The 18862-nt window shown below is 49.7% G+C and overlaps 1 protein-coding gene across 1 annotated transcript in view; it reads right to left on the bottom strand.

Moving 5' to 3' along the window:
- Positions 1 to 5548: 5548 nt before the first annotated feature.
- ACAP3 (ArfGAP with coiled-coil, ankyrin repeat and PH domains 3) overlaps positions 5549 to 18862 on the bottom strand; it is a 64330-nt gene continuing 51016 nt past the window's right edge. Inside the window, exons 11-23 of the mRNA XM_084300383.1 lie at positions 16200 to 16251; positions 15668 to 15768; positions 15147 to 15258; positions 14593 to 14801; positions 13595 to 13664; positions 13386 to 13480; positions 12762 to 12976; positions 11955 to 12059; positions 8575 to 8667; positions 8187 to 8407; positions 7926 to 8035; positions 7576 to 7686; positions 5549 to 7486 (exon numbers count right to left, since the gene is read on the bottom strand). Of these exons, the coding sequence (XP_084156509.1) occupies positions 7339 to 7486; positions 7576 to 7686; positions 7926 to 8035; positions 8187 to 8407; positions 8575 to 8667; positions 11955 to 12059; positions 12762 to 12976; positions 13386 to 13480; positions 13595 to 13664; positions 14593 to 14801; positions 15147 to 15258; positions 15668 to 15768; positions 16200 to 16251 (1642 nt within the window). The 3' untranslated portion in view covers positions 5549 to 7338. The remainder of the gene's footprint in view (positions 7487 to 7575; positions 7687 to 7925; positions 8036 to 8186; positions 8408 to 8574; positions 8668 to 11954; positions 12060 to 12761; positions 12977 to 13385; positions 13481 to 13594; positions 13665 to 14592; positions 14802 to 15146; positions 15259 to 15667; positions 15769 to 16199; positions 16252 to 18862) is intronic.

Here is an 18862-nt window from a genome sequence, read left to right as displayed (position 1 = left end):
TCCCTTGATGCAGGAAAGGTTTCAGATTTACCCTGCAATTCCAGAGATAATTAGGCACCCGCATCCCATTAGTGACATCTGTGCTCGTACATTGGCTGCCCGATGTTCTAGGACAATTTCTGCCACCGTTTCTGAGCTCGTTTTCACCTGGCGATGAACCCCTGTAGCCGCAGGGGACAAGATAAGGGAGAGATCCAGAGATCCCAGGCACTCACCTCCAGCGGTGTGGCCACCTGGAGGCTCTCAGAGATCTTTTGTGCCTCTGGCTGCCAGCAGACATGGCCTGGAGAGCGCCTGGGAGGGCAGGCCCAGGGCTGCTAGGAGCTGCATAGCTCCGAGGCACGGCGTCTGTCATCAGCACAGCGATGCAGAAAGTGTTTCTGCAGCCGTGTCCTTGCTGCAGGAGGAGAGGACAGGTCCCTCTGTGGGTCAGGGACCCCTTCCCCACACTGGTGTCCTCCCCAGCTCCTGGGTGGGCACTGCAGGCCATGAGGGTTGGCTCCTTCACCGTATGGAAAGTGCAGGCCCTAAGGGCCTCAAGAATGACTCCCTTCAGGCTTCTGCCATGGCCATTACCACCAGCCAGGCTGTAACCAGGGCCTGTTGATTTTCAGGCACAGAAATGCTGAGGAAAGGCCTGATTTTGTGCCTGCCACGCAGCCATCTTGGCCAACCTGGGCCTTCCGATTCCTTCTGTTCCCCCTAAGCAAAAGCGGACTCCTGTGTGCTCCCTTCCTGGGGAAGGAAAGCTCTTTTTCTCGAGTTATGAGGAGAAAATTGTCACTGTAAAGGCTCACTGAGGCTCCTCTCCCCCAGTACATGGCAACACTCAGACCTGACTCCACTTATATGAATCCTGCTACAGGGTGAAGTATTAGCCCTGGATTTTTAAGATGCTTGAGCATTTAATCCACAGTCAGTAACGAAGGAGAAAGGCAGTCTTTTGCAGCTCTGGACTTCAGTAATTACCTTTTGGTCTTCCGTGTATTTATCCTTGTGAGGCTGGTATCTCTGTACAGTGTCCATTGTAGACATGAAAGAGAAATGCAGTAAGAAAAAAAGGATGGCACAAGAACAGGGCAGGCAGCGGGCCAAGTCTCTCCAAACCCCTGTGCTTATAATTTTGCTGCAAGACCATGCAGCTCTTCCGTAAGTGCCTTAAATGACTGCAGTGCTCCTGGTTTCAAGGTGTCCTTCCTATTTAAGTCCTTCATCGAGTTCATGAGCCTACCCTGATCCATTAATTTCTATTTATAGGGATCTGATTGTCCCTCCACAGGAAAACACGAAGCTCTTACAGCACTTCTTTATTCTGTACCTGTTTTCCACGCTAGGTATGATAGAAATCATGAGGCCAGGCCACTCTTTCTTTTCTTTTTATTTTTCTGCCACAGGCACATGGGATGAGAGAAACCCAGGGGGAAGGATTGCAGTGATACAGGGGAACGAGTGGTCCATGTGCAGAACGCAGATTTTTCACCTAGTGCAAGGTCTCCTGTCACTGGGCAGTCAGCAGCAGAGCTCATAACACAGCGAGCAGCGACCGACCCAGGTACTCAGAAGAGAATTAGGGGTGATGTGAGCCTGTCACCTTCCCCCAGTCTTCTTCCCAAGCATCCTGAAATCACATTAAAACGCGGAAACCCAACAAAAAGCAGAGCAGTTACACGGCATTCTCTTCACTGACATAAGATTCAAGCTGTGGGGTGCAGTGGGAAAAGAAAACAGGTTAAAAGAGATGGTGTTCTAGGTCCAGTTAATACGGGCAACAAGGCAAGAAACCGTACATAAATAAATCAAGCCAGAGAAAGAGGAGGGAAAGAGTTCATCTAGATTTTTATTAACAGTGTTTCAAGAGACAATAGAAGAGAAGGGAGGAAAAAAAGGCAGACACCACAGCAAGTTTTAAAATTGTACAAAGATAATAACATACAGAATATCTGGTTCCATAGTTACAGTCAGTACAGGCTGTGTAGGGAAAGGGGGACTTAAAAAACGTGTTACAAAGTTGTACTGAAAGCAGGCAAGTGAAAGAGGTTAATAGGTTACAGCATATTTACAGCAAGTGCCAGCCCCTGGTGCAGCAGCCCAGCCGTTCGGCGTGTATCGGAGCCGTGTTAATCAACCACACGTAGCAGCTTTCACTTGGCTGAAGAACTTTCTCTCCGTGCTGTTTAGATAGGAAGGTACGGGAGCCTCGGCCAGCAAGAGGCTGGCTGGGCTGTCTCGTCCCAAAGGCTCCCAGCCCAGGCTGTGTCACCCTGCCCTAGGAAAAGGCTCGCTCGCCCTCTGTGATCCAGCAGCCCCAGGCGTCACGCAGAGGGCTCCCAGGGTGGGGAACTCACCCTGATGTTCCTGTGCTGATGGAGGGATGGGATGGATGGAAGCGACTGAGACAGGTCTACAGCTCCACGGACAACCTGACGGCAACCCCCTGGCTGCTTCCAGCGTGTCTGCGAGTGGAGCAGGAGGACACAAACTCAATGTGCTCCTCCACGGCCATCGCTGCGAGCCAGGATGGTTGTGGAGGGATGCTCCTGCTTCAGCCTCTCCAGCCATCTCAGCTCCTGCACTAGGAACGCACAAGGTCCTCCTCGTGCCCTGAAAACCATCGTGGCTCCCACCTCTGCCCCTCTTTCCCTCCCCGTAACTATTTGCCTGCCCTTTCCTCCCACTACCACGTGCGAGGTACATACCCCAGTCCAAATTCCCTACAAGGCAGAGGAGCCAGCAGGCAGACTGCGATATGAATCACATTCCTATGGAAACAGCACTGTATATTTTGGAATCTCAAAAAAAAAAAAATAAATAAAGTTCTTTCAAACTCCCACTCTCCCTTCTGCTCGGTCCCTCCTTGCCCACCCTTCTCCACACATCAGCACCAAATGCTCTCGCACGCAGGCACACTCACACCGATGTTTGTCATCAGCAAACCAAGTGTTTAAAAATCACATCGAGTCCCTTTGCTCTGTTTTGTCTTTGGTTGAAAGCAATAATGCTCGGGCAGCGAGGAGAGAGGAGCAGGGGCAGGGGCAGCCCAGCAGCAGCAGAGGACGGCTGCGGTAGGGCCGCTGGGCCATCGCTTAGCAGTGCATTTCTTTTGGAGGTCCTGGTTTTCTCTTGCATAAATAATGGCCATTTGTGCTGGTCTGAGATGTTATTGATCTATTTTATGCCGATCACAGCCTCAGCTTGGCTTTAAACAAAAAGGGTTTGACACCAGTTCATCCAATTCCAAGGAGTTTCACAGTGCAGAGAGCATCTCAGAGACCACAACATTAAAAACACCCAAGGCACCCCTCGATGGCACGGGGGGATCATTTCAACTTGCCAGCAACTTTTAGTTGTCCCATGGGGAATCAGAGACAGGTGCCTCTAAGACTCAAACCCAGCCTACCTGTCCAGGCACTCGGTTACAGGGTTTGGGTCAACTCAAACAAAAGCTAGTACAGGCATGGAAATATTCACCCAGGTCTCAAAAACTCAAAAGATGACAGAATCTGCAGGGCTGGGGCAAGGGTTTGGGTCCTTTTGCGTTTGGACAATGCCTGGCATGTTGCTTTCGAGACAAAGGCAAAGCCTCTCACCTTATCCGTGGTTGCAGCCAAGTTACTGGCACAGTTACAACCTATGCACGCTTTGAAAAAGAAAGAAGGAGGAGTTTTGGCATTCGGTATTTCAAACGAGATTGTACAACACAAATCCAGCTGTACTAGGAGAGAAGAAAAAAAAAAAATGAGTGTTCAGATCTAGCCTTCCCTGTAGCCCAGCTGGCCATTTATTTTGCTGAAAACAAAGTTTATGTCCAACTTCCCCACTCCCCCCCCTCCAAAGCTCTAGGCACGCACACACACACGCCCCCATCTAATAAATCAAACACAAACCAGTGAGAAGTGCCTCTCCTTAGCATTTTTTCCTGGAGAACCTTTTTTTTTTGTTTTGTTTTAGAAACTGCAGGATGTACTAAAGTGGTTGATTATATTACAAACTTGAGGCATTTCATGCCTCGTCACCTGTATAATGAAAAGAGAAGAGAAAAGGGGGGGGTGGGGAAGGGGGAAGAGGAGAGCTGTGGGGGAAAAAAAGGCAGGTTTTGAAAAATATTCCCTAACAATGCTACAAAAAAATCCTGACATTAAATACAGACAAACTGTATTGAATAAAAATTGCACTAGTCCTCTGGGCACATCAATAATAAATTAAATACTTAACAATTCCACTGATTAAAAAAGACAGCACAAAATCCGTAACAAAAGAACATAAAACCCCCCAATACTGTATGTAGGAAAAGTGCACAAAGTTGCTTTATACATTGAATCTAAATAAAGTACCAATACATGTTAAATAAATTGTCTTGCAAGACACTGCTTTTTGCATCAGTATTTACACACGCTTCAACTTCATGTACTTCAGCAGTAAGTCTGAGCTTCACTGGACCTGTCTGTACCCGGTTCTTGTTTTGTTCTCATCAGTCACTCATGCCGACTGTGAAATAAAATGACCCAAAGTGGAAGCCACGTCTCCAGTCCTCCTTGGCTTACAGAAAGGATCAGGCCTATTCCTAACTTCCCCTAGAAGCTGGGAAACCGACTGGGGTGTTTTAAGTTGCTGTGCATGTGAAAAACGTTGCTAGATGACGATCGTGCTGAAGATCCTTAACAGAGCAGGACCGTGGTGGTGGTGAGACATCTGCTCCACTGCCACGATCTCTGAAGTACCCTGGAAGATGCCTGGAAGATTCAGAACTCAAGGGGAACCACATCAGCTCTGACAAACGTCTCAACAGATGCAGGAAGCATAAAATGGGCTGGGATTATCGAAGAGAATTCATCGCAGAGGGTCTCCCAGTTCCTGACCCAGGCGGCAAAGCTGCTTCTTGGCTGCATGCTGGTCCCTGTCCTGTCCTGAGCGCTCAAGCACTGATCTGGATGCCAGGGGGTGATCTAACCATGCACGGTGCTGCCCTGCTGAAGGGCTCAGCCAGGCACTGATTGCAGAGCAAGCAGGCTCAGCTCACGAGGAGGGCGGCCAACAAAGCAGTGACAGCAGCAAAAGGCAGCACTGCTCCGAGAGGGAGCCCCTGTAACCTCGGGGTGACTTGGACCAGGAAGAAAAGCAGCGCAAAGGCTGAAAGTTTCAGAGCAGGCATTGAGCAGCTGAGAAAGGAGAAAGCCAGTTTGCTGGGTACGGAGCCTGGTCCTCGAGGCAGAACGGGTGGAATGATGGAGAAGATGCAACGAAAGGCATTGCCGGGGGTGAAAAGGCTGATGGGGCCAATAATATATTCATTAATTCTTTAAACATGGGTGGAAGGAGATGGTTTGTGGCTTAGGGAAGAAAGGAAGGCCCTGGGACTGGATTCTGCACCGCCACTGAGCTGCAGCACTTCCAGCACGGTCACTGGGACTATTTCGGGCTCATAGCAGACACCTGGAACTGAGCTCAGAACTTGGCACTGGGCATCCCGCAGCTTCAGGAGAGAACAGGAATGAGAAAGCCACAAGAGAAAGATGGGATTCAAGCCCCAGAGTGCAGAGACTGAACTCTGTGATCCGTCTGCAGCAGGACGTGGGGCAGCACTTCCCGAGGGAAGCAGGGACGCTCCCTGGAACCGAGGGGACAACTACCAGAGCCCAAGGGGAGCTTCTTTTTCGTTCCACTTGCAGACACACGGGTGTACTCTGAGCGCTGTAGGATCAGTCTGAGGGCACTATCTCAAGCGAGGAGCTGGGTTGTGCTGGCATCTGAGGACAGAAGTAAACCCGCAAAGGTTTGACCCCCCCCAAGGGCTGCAGCAAGACACCAGCCCGTTTACAAAGAAAGGAAGTCAAAGAGTGGATGAAAAAGAGCATGATTGTGTCTCACTGCCGATGTAATGCAGGAGGACGGGGAGCTCTGCCTGGTATTTGTGTTCCTCGTGAGATCCTGACCCCTTCAGGACTATCTGTAAGGCACGATGGCCCAAGCCCAGAGCCAGCAGCCGAGGTGCCCAGGCAGGCTAAATACCAGCTGTGGGCTGCCGCCCAAGAGTCCTGAAAATTTCTGATGCCAACAGCAGTTTGAGGGCGTTCTGAAGTGGCTCTTGCAGGAGCACATCTCAGCGTGGCACCCAAGTTCCCAACCATCTCTGCAGGGCTACTGTAGCAGGACCCCATAACAGACCATAAACACCAGCAACAAAGTGCTCTGAGTAGAAACACATTCCCCCGCTCCAGCAAAGAATAATACCAGAAAAAGGAAAGAAAAAAAATAAGGTTTTGCTGGTCGTTGGAACTGGGAAACGCCGAAGTCCCCGGGTCAGCTGCTGAGATGCCCTACTCACATGCTTCAGCATGCGGGGTGAGCGCAGAGGGATACACATGCAGGTAGGAGTCTCCTTCACAGAGACACTGAGTCAGAAATACGGTGACCAGGAAACAAACCAAACCAAATTGCATCGTGCAGCCAGCCAGCTTGGCAGTGGCAGTTGGACTTGGCTTTTCTTCCCTGACAGAAAAGCCCATCGCCAGCGACAAGCTTCTCCCAGCCTCAAAAAAAAGTTAGCATTGCTGCTTCACACCACGGGCAGAGCGCATCCTGGCCCAGGAAGCAGGTGAGCTATGGCTTTGACCAGCTAACCACCAAGGCCAAAAAAAGGGGAGCGTGGCTGGTAATAGTCCTGAGAGCAAGTGAGGTGGGTAGCCATGGCTCTCAATTCTACCCCTTCTGTTGTGCAGCAAAGCATCTGCCCCACGAAACAGCCTGTTCCCGACTTAGAGGTTGCATTTGAGTTTTCTAAACTGGCCCCAGCAGCTCCCAGATGCTGCAGAGTCCCAGGAGAGAGCAGGCTGCTGGTCGCACTGCCAGGAGAGGGCTCCCCATCAGAATCCCTTCCAAACGGTTCAGACGAGAATTCAGCGCGTGGTGACTGCACCGAAACAGAGACAAGAGAGGTTCGTCCGATCCTAGTGTTGGCGGGCTTCTCCTGGTGATAGAGGGTTTCCTTTTCTTCTTTCTTTCTTTTTTTTTTTTTTTTAATTTTTTTTCTTTTTGTTTTGTTTTGTTTAATGCTAAACTCTTCTCCCATACTTTTCACTCACTCGAGTCCACACGCCATGGTCTGTGGTTATGCCCTAAGAATCTCCTACACAAAACCAACCATCCAGTAGTCAAGCATGAGAACTTGATGCTAGCAGGAAAGATCCCTCCTCCTTCCTGCAGGCATCTCAACCTATAGGTGCAGGCATCAAAAACAGACCAATCTGCAAGAAACACCAATATACCAAGGATGGGGCTCTCGGGGCTTCCAGGAATCCGGCCCCACTTCAAGACTGCAAAGGGGAGGTGGGGGAGTTGTCACTAACACTCATCTATGTTAAGGCTGATGAACTCTTGTATACACTTCCTGTACTGGAGCTCAGTAGGGCTGTTGCTGGGATATTGACCTGGTTGTCCGAAGGGGCCCTCTGCTTCTCGCATTTCCTCATTCATTCGAGCCAAACGCAGCCTAGAGCGAAACAGAGAAAGCAAAGGGGGAGAGGTTTGGCTTCCTTTCTGCTACTTACAGGCAGAAAGGAGGGTCCTTGTGGCACTTACAAGGTAACGATGTCTGCGTTGGCCGCCTGGACTGCGATACTTAGCGGGTCCTGCCCGTCGCTGTCCACTGCGTGCTGGTTCGCCCCTCGCTTGAGGAACAAGCAGACCTGGCTGCAGAAGGGAAGAAAAGGCCATCAGCAGAAATCCCACCTCCATGCTGGAGTGGGCACAGAGCACAGTCCCCCCACGGGCAGTCACAGCTCTCCTTGCTTGGGCAGATTCCCCTCTGAACTGCTGTTTGGGATGGAAATCCACCCAAAAAACAGCTCCCCTTCCCATCCCATGACTTTGTGGCAACTCTGAAGCTGCAGCCCAGGGTGATGGAGCAAGCTGGCATGCAAAGGACTTACCCAGTGTGCCCCAGGTACGTGGCATGGTGCAAGGGAGCCCGGCCTCGGCTGTCTCTTTGGTTAACATCTGCCCCGTTCTGCAGCAGGAATTCACAGGCTATCAAGGAGCCCTGGCAAAGCAAAGAGGAATTTTATTTTCAAACTCACCCTGCCGTACTGAGCACATACCTGCCTGCGAGCTGCCTATTGTCAGCGTGCTCCAAACTGGAGTCAAGGCCGCCCATTCCCACACATAACCTCCCGGCCACAAGCACAACATACCCCCATCACGGCTTGAATCAGAGGAGTTTTGTTTTCATCTTCATCATTCACCCAGTTGACTTCAGCACCATGAGCCAGGGCTTCTGCCATGAGCGGCAGGTTTCGGGCTTGTGCCGCCTTGTAGACCAACAAGCCAGGGTGCAGCTCCCGCAGGTCCTCCAAATCTGATGCCTCCTGCTCAATCTCTGCTTCACCGCTGGACTCCTCTGACACCTCGCACTCTGAGGGGGAGAAAGGGATGCCGAAACATGACCCAAAAGCTTGGCATTTCCATTTTTCTATATTTCCCATTGGTTTTGGTACACAAAATAGTCTTGGCCATCCCTCCTGCCTCGGCTCTAGCTGCTCCCCATGCCACCTCCATCACCAGCCTCTGCGTGGCACCCACCTTCCTCCGTCACGCTGTCCACCACGGAGCCAAACACCAGGATATCGGTGCTGCCGTCCGTGCTTCCCCCGAGCCCGCTGTCACTGCTCAGACCTGCAGGGCCAACAGAAGACAAACCAAGGCCATTTTAATACCCGGGCACTCCGGTACCAGGCACAGCTGAGACCACAGGGGAAAAAGGGCTGCGCAGAACGTCACACACACATTGCACCGGGCGCTGCTGGCAAGGGAGAGGGCGCTGCTACCCCATTTAGCCCCACTCAGTAAAACTGCCCAAGGAAAAACTGCAAAGCCTTATGGTGTCCGTGTCCCCACGCTGCCCTTCATGCAGGGATACTCCAACATTGCCATGGCACTTTGGGCTGTTGAGGACAGCACTTGCTGCAATCCATGAGGGACGCCGTGACGTAGACTGGAGCAGAGCAGCAGCAGAGACAGCTTTGCAGCAGGTTACGCAGTGTCGTTAGCAAATAGAGACACCCCTCTGCTTTTACCACTAATAAGCTTAATTTCCACTCTTATCTGAGCTTTCTCCAAAGTTTTTCAGTTGTCACTGGGGCATTTGCAAAATGCATTGCCCTTGGAGTAGATTATTGACCACGAATGGGCCAAATAATATCAATAATATTTATCTCAAGCCAAACTCTTAAAGCATCTGTTCACTTATTCACCCTTTTTCCTCTTTATAGTCCTTCCCACCTTCCCTGGTGAATGTTACAAGGCAGCTGATCACATGTAAGTGGAGTCAGAAGACAGGAGACAACTTGTCCAAGGACACACTGTGCAAAGTGGCTGAGCAATTCTACAATTTGGATCCAAAAGCAGTCAAGAAAATGACAGAAGGGAAGGAAAAAGCAGTGTTGGCAGTGCCCCTGCAGAAGGTGTTGGGACATCACATTCATCCTGAGGGATGCCTTGTCCTTGGGAACACTGGCTGGGCTCTACATCCAGCCAGTCACTGCTCCTACCTTTAAGCAAAATCCTTTCTAAATCCTTTTTTGGTTAAAACTGGTGGAAAAAAACAGCGAAGAAAAAAATCTCAGTCAAATCATAACAAACATTTGGGGCCAGATTCTTATACAATGCATTAGTGTAGATCCACTTTTGTAATCAGATCTACACTCCCACCTTCTGGGTATCCACCCCCACACAAGAACAGGCTGGTGGCTGAATCTGCAGCCTCCAATATTTTGCTAGTGCTCTTTGCGTGGTGTCATTATTACACTGATTGACAATTAACTATAGGTCGTTTTTCAGAGTAACTGCTGTGTTTTGCATAGAGCGATGAGTAATTTCCTTAGCACGCCTCAGGAAGCTGTGCCTTCTGATCTCCTACTTGTTTAAGAGAAAGAATGAGTTATTTGGAGCGGTGTGTTAATTACTGTCAATCCACCGTTGATTATCTCATCATGCACTCACGCTCAGGGTACACGAGGTGTCCTAATCACCTCCAAAAAGGAGCCCAAATTCTCTTCTGGCATAAAAACCAAAACATTCATAATACTAATGGCAATAGCATCATCCAGAGCCGGGCTTGGACGCAGACGAGCAGCCAGCCTTTACCCTGCTAGTATATTTGCTCATGCCATGGACAAACACATGTTCCTGTCCCAGTTAATTACTGGGCAAAAGCTTTCGATGTCACTGATCTGTACAAAGCTGCTTGGCAGAACTATACAAGAAACTAGAGAGCAGACTCAAGACAGAGTCCCTTGGCCACGGATCAAGCAGCAAAGAAACTCCTGTCACATGAATTTGATGGATTTTTCTGGACTTATGCTTTCTGTTATTCAGATTCATTCACTCAGGAATTTTGGAGACTGTCCAGTTTTGAAACAGCTTTTGCAAGTTGTGAGTAATCAACAGATTAGTTTTACGGATAGGACTGAGGAACTTCTTGACTTGGTGAATGCAGCTCCCAGGAAAGGCTTAGAGCAGCACACATCATGCCTGTCCTTTTTAGATTTGCTGATATTATTCCCAAAATAATTTGGGAAAATTATTGCTGGTTTTTTGTAGACAGCAAACAATCCTTGGTGAGACCATGCTTTCCACTACAGCAGCACAAGTGAAGAGTGACTCCAATGAGTTACATGGCACTACACTAGATTTACATCAAAGCAAGAAAGGAGGCTCTGGCTCATAGCACATGAATATTAATGTGTCAAATTGCCAGTTCTGCTCCCACTGAATCGGTGCTAAAGCTCCTATTTTCTTCCACAGGACCCAGATAAGGCTGCTGAACTCTGAAGTCCTACGCTCAAACTATTGTTTCTGCTTGACTAATAGTGCTGAATTCCTTGAAACTGGGACAGCCTGTAAGGCACTGACTCAGACAAGCATTAAAGCACCTGTTTCATTGACTTCAAGAGGTAAAATGCACTTGTACAAAGGGCTGCGATTTTCTGCTGGGCTGACACAGGACCTTCAACTATCGTACGAGCTTCTGAATAACGTGAAGTGGCTGAGTTGTTTTAAAAAGTTACTATTCCTCATCAGAGTATAACAGGCCATGCTCCTGGTCTGTGACAGATGCAGGGCGTTTGAGGTCAACACCTCTTACATCCCATTTGCCACGTGCTGCCCACATGTGCAGGCTTGGATCCTTCATCTGAGAGAGTTGTTCCTTTCAGATGCAGCAACTTGACTGCAGGAAGCCTCACGATGCTTTTTAGCCTTTCAAAAGCCTGCCCGCCTGCCTTCCCCGGGTCATTTACGTGCTCCAGTTGTTTGGCTGCAAGAAAATACAGAGCTGCCTCTGATGTTTGGTTTGGAACAAGTAAAATTTGGGCGTCTCTTTTGCTGCTAGCTGCCAGAGCGTCACCTTACCTCCGTCCAGGAGGAACGGCGTACCGCTCCCACCGGGACCAATGCCACTGCCACTCCATGGGCCACCTGTTAGCGGATGCTGCATAGAGATGTGGCTGGCACCTAGAGGAAGGTGGACGGAATATGAGGGGAGTTCATCGTCACAAAACACAAAAAGAAAAATTGTCCGCAGTAACGCTTGCTAAAAAAAAAGGGGAAAAAAAAAGGAAAAGCCGAAACTCAACCCAGAAAAGGACGATGGAATGCACAGTCTGGGAGTAAAAGATGTGGGGAAAAAAATCCCATCCACCAGAATACAAACACCGGGGACTGACTGATAGGATATTAAAATAATAAGTGCAATAAAAAGAGTGATGGGTTGGAGTTGGTGCAAGTAACTCCCCATCACTCTTCTGAGACATTTACCCAAGGTGTGTGTGGTTTGGTCAGCTGCCTGCCTCTCTAGGGAGGCCGATACCTTGCCTCAAGTCTGGTGCCATGCACACGCCCTAGAACAGCTGGGAGGTAAAGGGTGCCAGAAGCAGGGGCACTTTGTCTTTCTTTGTACTTACTGCGTGGGCCAGAGCCAGCACCAGTGTCGAAGTAGGAGAAGAGAGAGTCCAGTTCATCAGGGCAGAAGAGGGAATCTCGACGGAACTTCCTCTCCAGCGTGGCTGCTGTTTTACAGAGAGATTTTGAAGTCCATGGTCAATAACAGGCAGATGAACAAATGCAAAGTCCCACAGCTGTATTTACCCGGGCTGAACTTGCATACCCCAGAGTTTCTCAGTGCCATAACCATGCTCACATACAGCACCAAAACACAACCACCATAGCTGGTGCTAACACTGCAGACCAAGTCATACCAGAACATTTTGAGCAGCCAGAAGCCTTCATAAATGTGGCCTCCATTACAGACCAGGTAGGTAAAATTAAACGGATTTGTGTCTTTCTTTTGTTAAAAAGCAGGAAGTTGGAATACAAAGGAAGGCAAAGACAGCTTAGAAGTTGCTAGATCACCCTGATATAAAAGATCATAGAACCATAGCATGGCTTGTTTTGGAAAGGACCTTAAAAATCACGTTTCAAACCCGCTGACATGGGATACCTTCCATTAGCTCAGGTTGCCCAAAGCCCCACCCAACCTGGCCTTGAAAGATCTCTTCCGTTAACCAGAAGAACCTCCTCGAACACATGGGAAGTGTTAGGAAACGGCTCTAAAGATCTGCATCAAGGTTTGTGCAAAAGCACTTTTGCTTATACCCCCAGCAGGCTGCAGAGCCCGGAGATGCAGGGCCACGTGTTATGGCAGCTGTGCCCACACCTACGGAGTGGTGGCCAGGCCAACACAGCTCTGTCTGGGGCAGGGAAGTTCCCACCTGATGACAACATGGCTGGCGACGCGTTGCCTGCTTCATGGCGGTACTTCCTACGAGCTGTGGGTGCTTTCGTGGCACTGTTGTGCCTCTGGCACTTCTTCACACACCAGCGTCGAGGTTTCCGCTCGTTTTCTGCCAGAGCCTCCCCGTTTGGCAGCTTCTTCAGGAATTTCTTCTCCACATACTTCACCTTGATCCAGGCTTCTTTGTCCTGCCTAAGAGAAGAACAGCATAAAGCTGAGCACAGGGTAACAAGATTCACCTAAAGCAAACAGCCACAAGAAGATAAGGCTGCTATGGGTCATTTTCTCAACCTGGCTTTGAGTCCTAAAAGCCACCGAGGCCTGAATGGAGCAGAAAAATGTTCTCAAATCTAAAAATATTTCAAAATTTTCAAAGCATAGCTGAGGAACGCAGCATGTGGCTGAGAGTGGAAAGGGATGTTCAGCCCCAGCCCACATCACATGCCAGCCTTCCCCAAGCCATTTGCACCACAAGGAAGAGAGTTTGGGCCCCACTGAATGCCAGACCCACTCAGTCTGGCTTTCCAGAGAGCTCAGGGGCTGGTGTAGGTGGATACCTCCCCACGGGGCTGTAAGGACCAGGCCACGCGCTCAGACTCACCTGGAGCTCCCTGCTGTGGGTTTCTTAAGTCCCAGCTCTTCACACTGCGCCTCGTAAATCTGGTTCATGGTGCTGTTCCCCAGCTCACACATCAGCTGCAATACAACAGGGAGGGAATGAAATGCTCAGGTGAGGAGTTACCTCTGCCACCAAGAGGCCCTCCACGCCCACCATTTGTCCAACTCCTGGTGTCAGAAGCCACCACTCACTTTCAGTAACTCTGGCTCCCAGGAGTCCAGCGTGAGAGATCGGACTTTGGAGCAGTGAACGCCCAGACTCCTATTTATCCAAAAGAAAGGAAAACAAAATGGTTACATGCCTCAAAACAGATCCCGTATCATAAGATGAGCAATAGAAATCCAATTCCTATGTATTCATCTACACAGACATAACTATAGCACAAAAGCTTGATAAAAAAATCCCCTGCCACAACATTATTCACATTAAAAGCTATTCTTCTGTACTATTTGTCTCTGAAACATTCTGTTTCACTTTCCTTGTCTTTAGACCCCTAACGAGAAGGGTTTTCCTACTTGAGGTGCACACTACTAGTGTGTCTGGTGGCTCAATACTGCGAGCTACTGATAGGAACAGGTCAGTTTGCTGGCAGAAGCATTGCTCAGGGTTGCAGTTATGTGCATGCTCATGGGTGCAGCTATCTGTCATTTTAGGCTCAGGAAACAGGTGGAATTGCAACGCATGGGAAGTGAAGAATGAGAGAGTGTGGCAGTTAATTTCTCAGCTCTATAACACAAATGCAGTACAGCAGGAAAAAACAGCCAGGCTTCCTGTTTCAACAGCTCAATTTTTCACAAGTGCTAAAAGTGGACTGTGTAAATTAATCTTTTTTTCTGCCTTCTAAAGCTGTGTGAACTTAATTAGCTGACGTCTGTGAAATGCTTTGCAAGCAAGAGCTAAATATCACTACAGCCAAATTATTCAGGCTGTTTCCTGATGTACTTCGAGCTAGACTCTGCACTTTTGCTACGTGGGCTGCCAACCTCAACTACAGCAGCTGTGTGGGAAGTACAGGGCTTGGGCTGCACACAGAGATGTACCTGCACAGCAAGCAACTGTCTGAATCCATCTGTACCAACATCATTCAGTTATAACCCATGCTTTAAGGTGGGTTATAACCCACCTTTTTTCTAGGAGCTTGCAATCTACACCCCTGACTGGTGCCACAGAGCACACGCGTGCACAGTACCTGTGGATGCCAGAGCACTCGATGCACAGCAGGATGCCCAGGTTGATGCTGGCCCAGCGGGGATCTGGCTGACCGCAGTCACAGCACTGGTCGTTCCCAGGGATGCTCTGCACCCTCTGCAAGATGGTCTCTCCTTTCACGTTGCGCTCTCGCGAGTCGGTAGCGGAATCAATGCTGCTCGTTGATGGGGAAGCAGTCCGGTCCAGTCTCTGCAGGGAACAAAAAGGGGTCTAGGGTCTGCAAGGAAGGAATTGGAGCTTTGCAGTGCGTCCTCTCAATGCCTCTGCAATATCTGAAGGGGAATGAGCTGGTGCTAGTCCAGGAAAGGAAAGGATAGGGCCTCATTAATCGCTTAGTGCTACGAGACAGTGCTTCACCCCATCCCTGCTCTGGGAATGCAGCTCATTATCATTGTTGCCCATCAGTTAGGGCAGCCAGCAGCTTGCTGCCATGGTCCAAATGTTCACTCACCCACACTGGACCTGCCACAGCCCAAAAGCCCACTGCTAGGGCCCTGAGACACCATTAGGGACCTTCCTTGACCCCTCACTCACTTCGATGTAGTAGCTGTCAGGACTCTCCCGGTATGCAGAAGCAATGCTGGCTTGAACAGCCTGAATCCAGGCCTGACGCAGCTTCTCCGAGTCAGCCTGCAACATGCAGCTCCTGCAAGAGAAAGGAAAGAGTTGGAAGAACAAAAAGAGTGAGTGTTTTGGTCAAAACTGTCCTGCTTCATCCACAGCATAACCTTTCCAATGGGGGCAGCACCTTAATTTGGCAGACACAGTGGCAAAAATTAATCCTACATGCTCGTACTGTCAGAGGTGCTCCCTCTTCAAAGCCTCCAGGCAGTTTTGGAAATCTGAGCATTGCCATTTTCACAGTCTGTATATACATTAGGTTTGTGTGTCCCACATCTGGCTTGTGCTGGTATCTGATAATCTTTATGGGGACTCTGGAGAATCCCAGCCAACACTGAATAACTCAGGGCAGCATTTGCTCAAATCGAATCTCCTGCAGTTCCACGCACACTCCAGCTGCCATAAGGATGAGCCAGGGAATCCACCAAACTTACTTGGTAGGTGAGACGACCTCAAAGCAAAACCTCCTCTCTATGTCTTCACATGGCTTGACAGTACAGAGCCGCAGGTCTTCCACCACTACCGTGAGGACATCCTGAAAGGGAGAGAACAAGCAGCTTCGTCAGCTCCCTGAATCTGTCAGAATTGGGCTTCTCAGAACACTCCTCCCCAAACCCTGCTGGCTACCATACGCTGGGGCCAGAAAGAACTGAGCCAGCCCACCATGGGGAAGCTCCAGGACAACAGGAAGGGGCTGCACAGCACCAAAGACTGGGGCAACAAGCGCATGCAGGGGCCAACTGACTGGGGACATCAATCTTCCCCCGTCGATCAGGGAGATTTAGACCACTGCAAACACCATCTGCTGCCACTTCGTTCTCAGCACCATCTAACTCTGGAGCATAACAGTGCCTGAATGGGCTTGCCATCCCTCTGAGCCAACCCCATGCTCCCCACCATGGTGCAGAAGTCCCCAGGACACAAGGTGGCCAATCTGCCAGGGTCACCTGGGGAAGCCTCACTGACCTTTAGCTTTTTCTGGTACACCAGCTGGCTGTTTTGTATGGAGAACCACCTCCTGCAGGAAGACAGACAACAGGAGAAATGAATGGCAGAGCTCTACACGGGTGGTTTGTTCTGCAGCAGAACAAGATCTCTGCATTTAAGTCTGATTTATTCAAAGCAGCTGAAAACTAATGTCATAAACCCTTGCTTCTCCCGGTGCCCTCCCTCAGAGGATAAACAAAGGGTTTACAGCCTTAGGGAATGACTCCTGGCATCGAGATGCTGTGCCCTAGATATGTCAGTGTATATGAAGGAGGAAGCAAGGGCAGGAATAGGGCAGTCCATCTTGCTGCCTAGGATTACCGGGGCAGAAGCCTGTGTGTGTCCAGCGACCCTGGTGCAGGCAGTAAATGCAGTGCCTGTGGGACACGGTGCGCTGCTTGGGGCTGGATGGACCTGGCATACTTGGTGTTTATCGAAAAGGCTGCACACCTGGCTGTTGGTATAGGATATGCTGAGTTCTCTGTAGCCACAACAGACTATGGGAGGTCAAACTGGACGCCAAAGCTCCTGCTTGCTGCAGCTAGAGTAAGGACACGTGTGTTGGGAGGGAGTCTGCCTCCTTAGGGCCAGCTTTCCACTAAAATATAAGTGAGAGAAGGTCCATGTGATGCTGATACCAGGGGTAAGTCTCTGGTGGCTTAATCTCCAGTGCTAAATCCAACTCCCTGAGCCATTTCCTCATCCCAAAACACAGCCTAAGGTTTAGCAACCTGATCCTCATCCCGGAGGGCAACGAAAGCCATGGCCACCACCACCAGACCTGAGGAAGAAACATCTGAGTACAAAGAGCCAAAGAGCTTGCAGCAGGCTGTCATTTGAGCCTGTATCACGCTCGCTTTGCAAAGGAACTGGGTTCCCTAGGAAAATAAGATGAGACAGGATTCTCTTTCTTTCGTCACTGCTGAAACATTAAAGGGGGAGATAAAAGGCAACAGCAATAAAGGACTTGACATGTCTGCGGAGAAACGGCAAAATACAGGTAACTGGAGGCCATCCCACCTACGTGGGAGCCCCGTTTGATGAGCTCGTGTGGTTCTGCATCTCTGAGCTGCTGTGACAGTAACGATCTGTGCGCCAGGAGCAATGCTGCTGTCACACAAAGCAGAGCAGAAAGCTTGTCTTGGTTCTGCTCTCTGCTCTGCCACCCCAGGGCACACGTTGCTGCCTGGTGCTGCCTCCTAACCTCAGCTGAACCGTGGATTTTGTTGTTTTCTGCCTGCCCCCTGCTCACGAGGGGGAGGCAGCACCGGTAAGCGGTGGAGTGACAGCAGGAGGGCGATGAGTAAGCGCCAGGAGCTGTGGCTAAGAGTGGGTGGGATGGAGGAGGCTGTGGGGAAGATACAGGCTGTGTATCACCAGGGTGTAGGAGGATACGGGGGAGGACAGCTCGGATTTGGGGGGCCTGGGAAAACTTGGAGCCCTTGCCACTAGCTGTACTTCAGACACCAGAAAAATTTGGAAGCCTCAGAGGATCACGTTCCCTCCAGGGTAAATGCCTTAGGGGGTGCCCCTTGAATTCACAGCCAGGTGGAGAAGAGAGCTGAGCAGAACTCTTCACCTCTTCCACAAGAACCAAGCTCTTGATGTACAGGTTGTGACACGAACCTGACACATTTCAGGATGACCTCCTCTGCAGAGACACATGGCATGCAGTGAAAGCATGTCTAGGGACAGAGGCTGTAGTCTGCTTATGAAACACCAAGCAGGAAAATCCTAAAAGGCTGCTAAGATTTCATCTGCAATACCTTCCAGGCAAGCACTGAAATCAAACAGATGATGCACCAGGCCAGAGCTGCTGTTGTTGTTTCTGGTTCTTCCAACTGCAAGCTTAGTGCTGAAATGTCAGGGGATAAGAGCCTGAGAGGCAAAACCATACTGCTAAAATGTGACTGGACTCTCCTTAGTACTAGGGCAAGGCTTAGAGAGGACTCCCTGGTCTAACCAAGTCAGAGATCTCCAGTAATTGCAGATCTTTTCTCTGTGCAAACACAGGCAGTTTCTGTGCATCCCACAGACTGTTCACTGAATCACTCCATGTTTATTTATTTCAAAGTCTAATGACAGCATATTTCAAGCCTGCTGTGGCACATACTCTGAGTGTACCCCACAGCCAAGTACCAGGTCTCATAATATTATATCATTTCTCTGTTAAATGAGAGGAGGAAATGTGGGCCAAAAAGGCATCGATTTCTTGCATTAGAAACTCACTGGAAGGGTTGCACAACCAAATATGAAACCCAACGGCACTCTCGAGGGACACTAAACACATAAATATCGAACAAGGCAAGAACATGAAACCTTTGCTTCCACTTTCCCAAGGTCTCTGGCAGCTGTAGAGACTCCTAACTACTGAAGGAGCCATATGAGACTGGCATTCCTGGTGATCTATCAGATGAAATATTTATGAGCAATTAAGAGCAGGGCCAGTGCACAAAAAGCCATCTCAGCTCTCAGCAGCACAGCTGATGTTCCCACTCTCATATCTCCCCCACCCACAACTGACAGGTTTGATACTTGTGGCTCTTGAAAACCAGACACGTCCTGCTGTTCGATGTTCCTCTGAATTGTGATGAATTTAGTTTTCCTCTGGTATTAGCTGTCTTCAGAGCCTTGACCCGGAT

This window comes from Netta rufina (assembly GCF_964035555.1).
Source record: "Netta rufina genome assembly, chromosome: 22".
Lineage (NCBI taxonomy): Eukaryota > Metazoa > Chordata > Aves > Anseriformes > Anatidae > Netta > Netta rufina.
The sequence above is the reverse complement of the archived record's forward strand: the minus strand, read 5'-3'. Positions and strand labels throughout refer to the sequence as shown.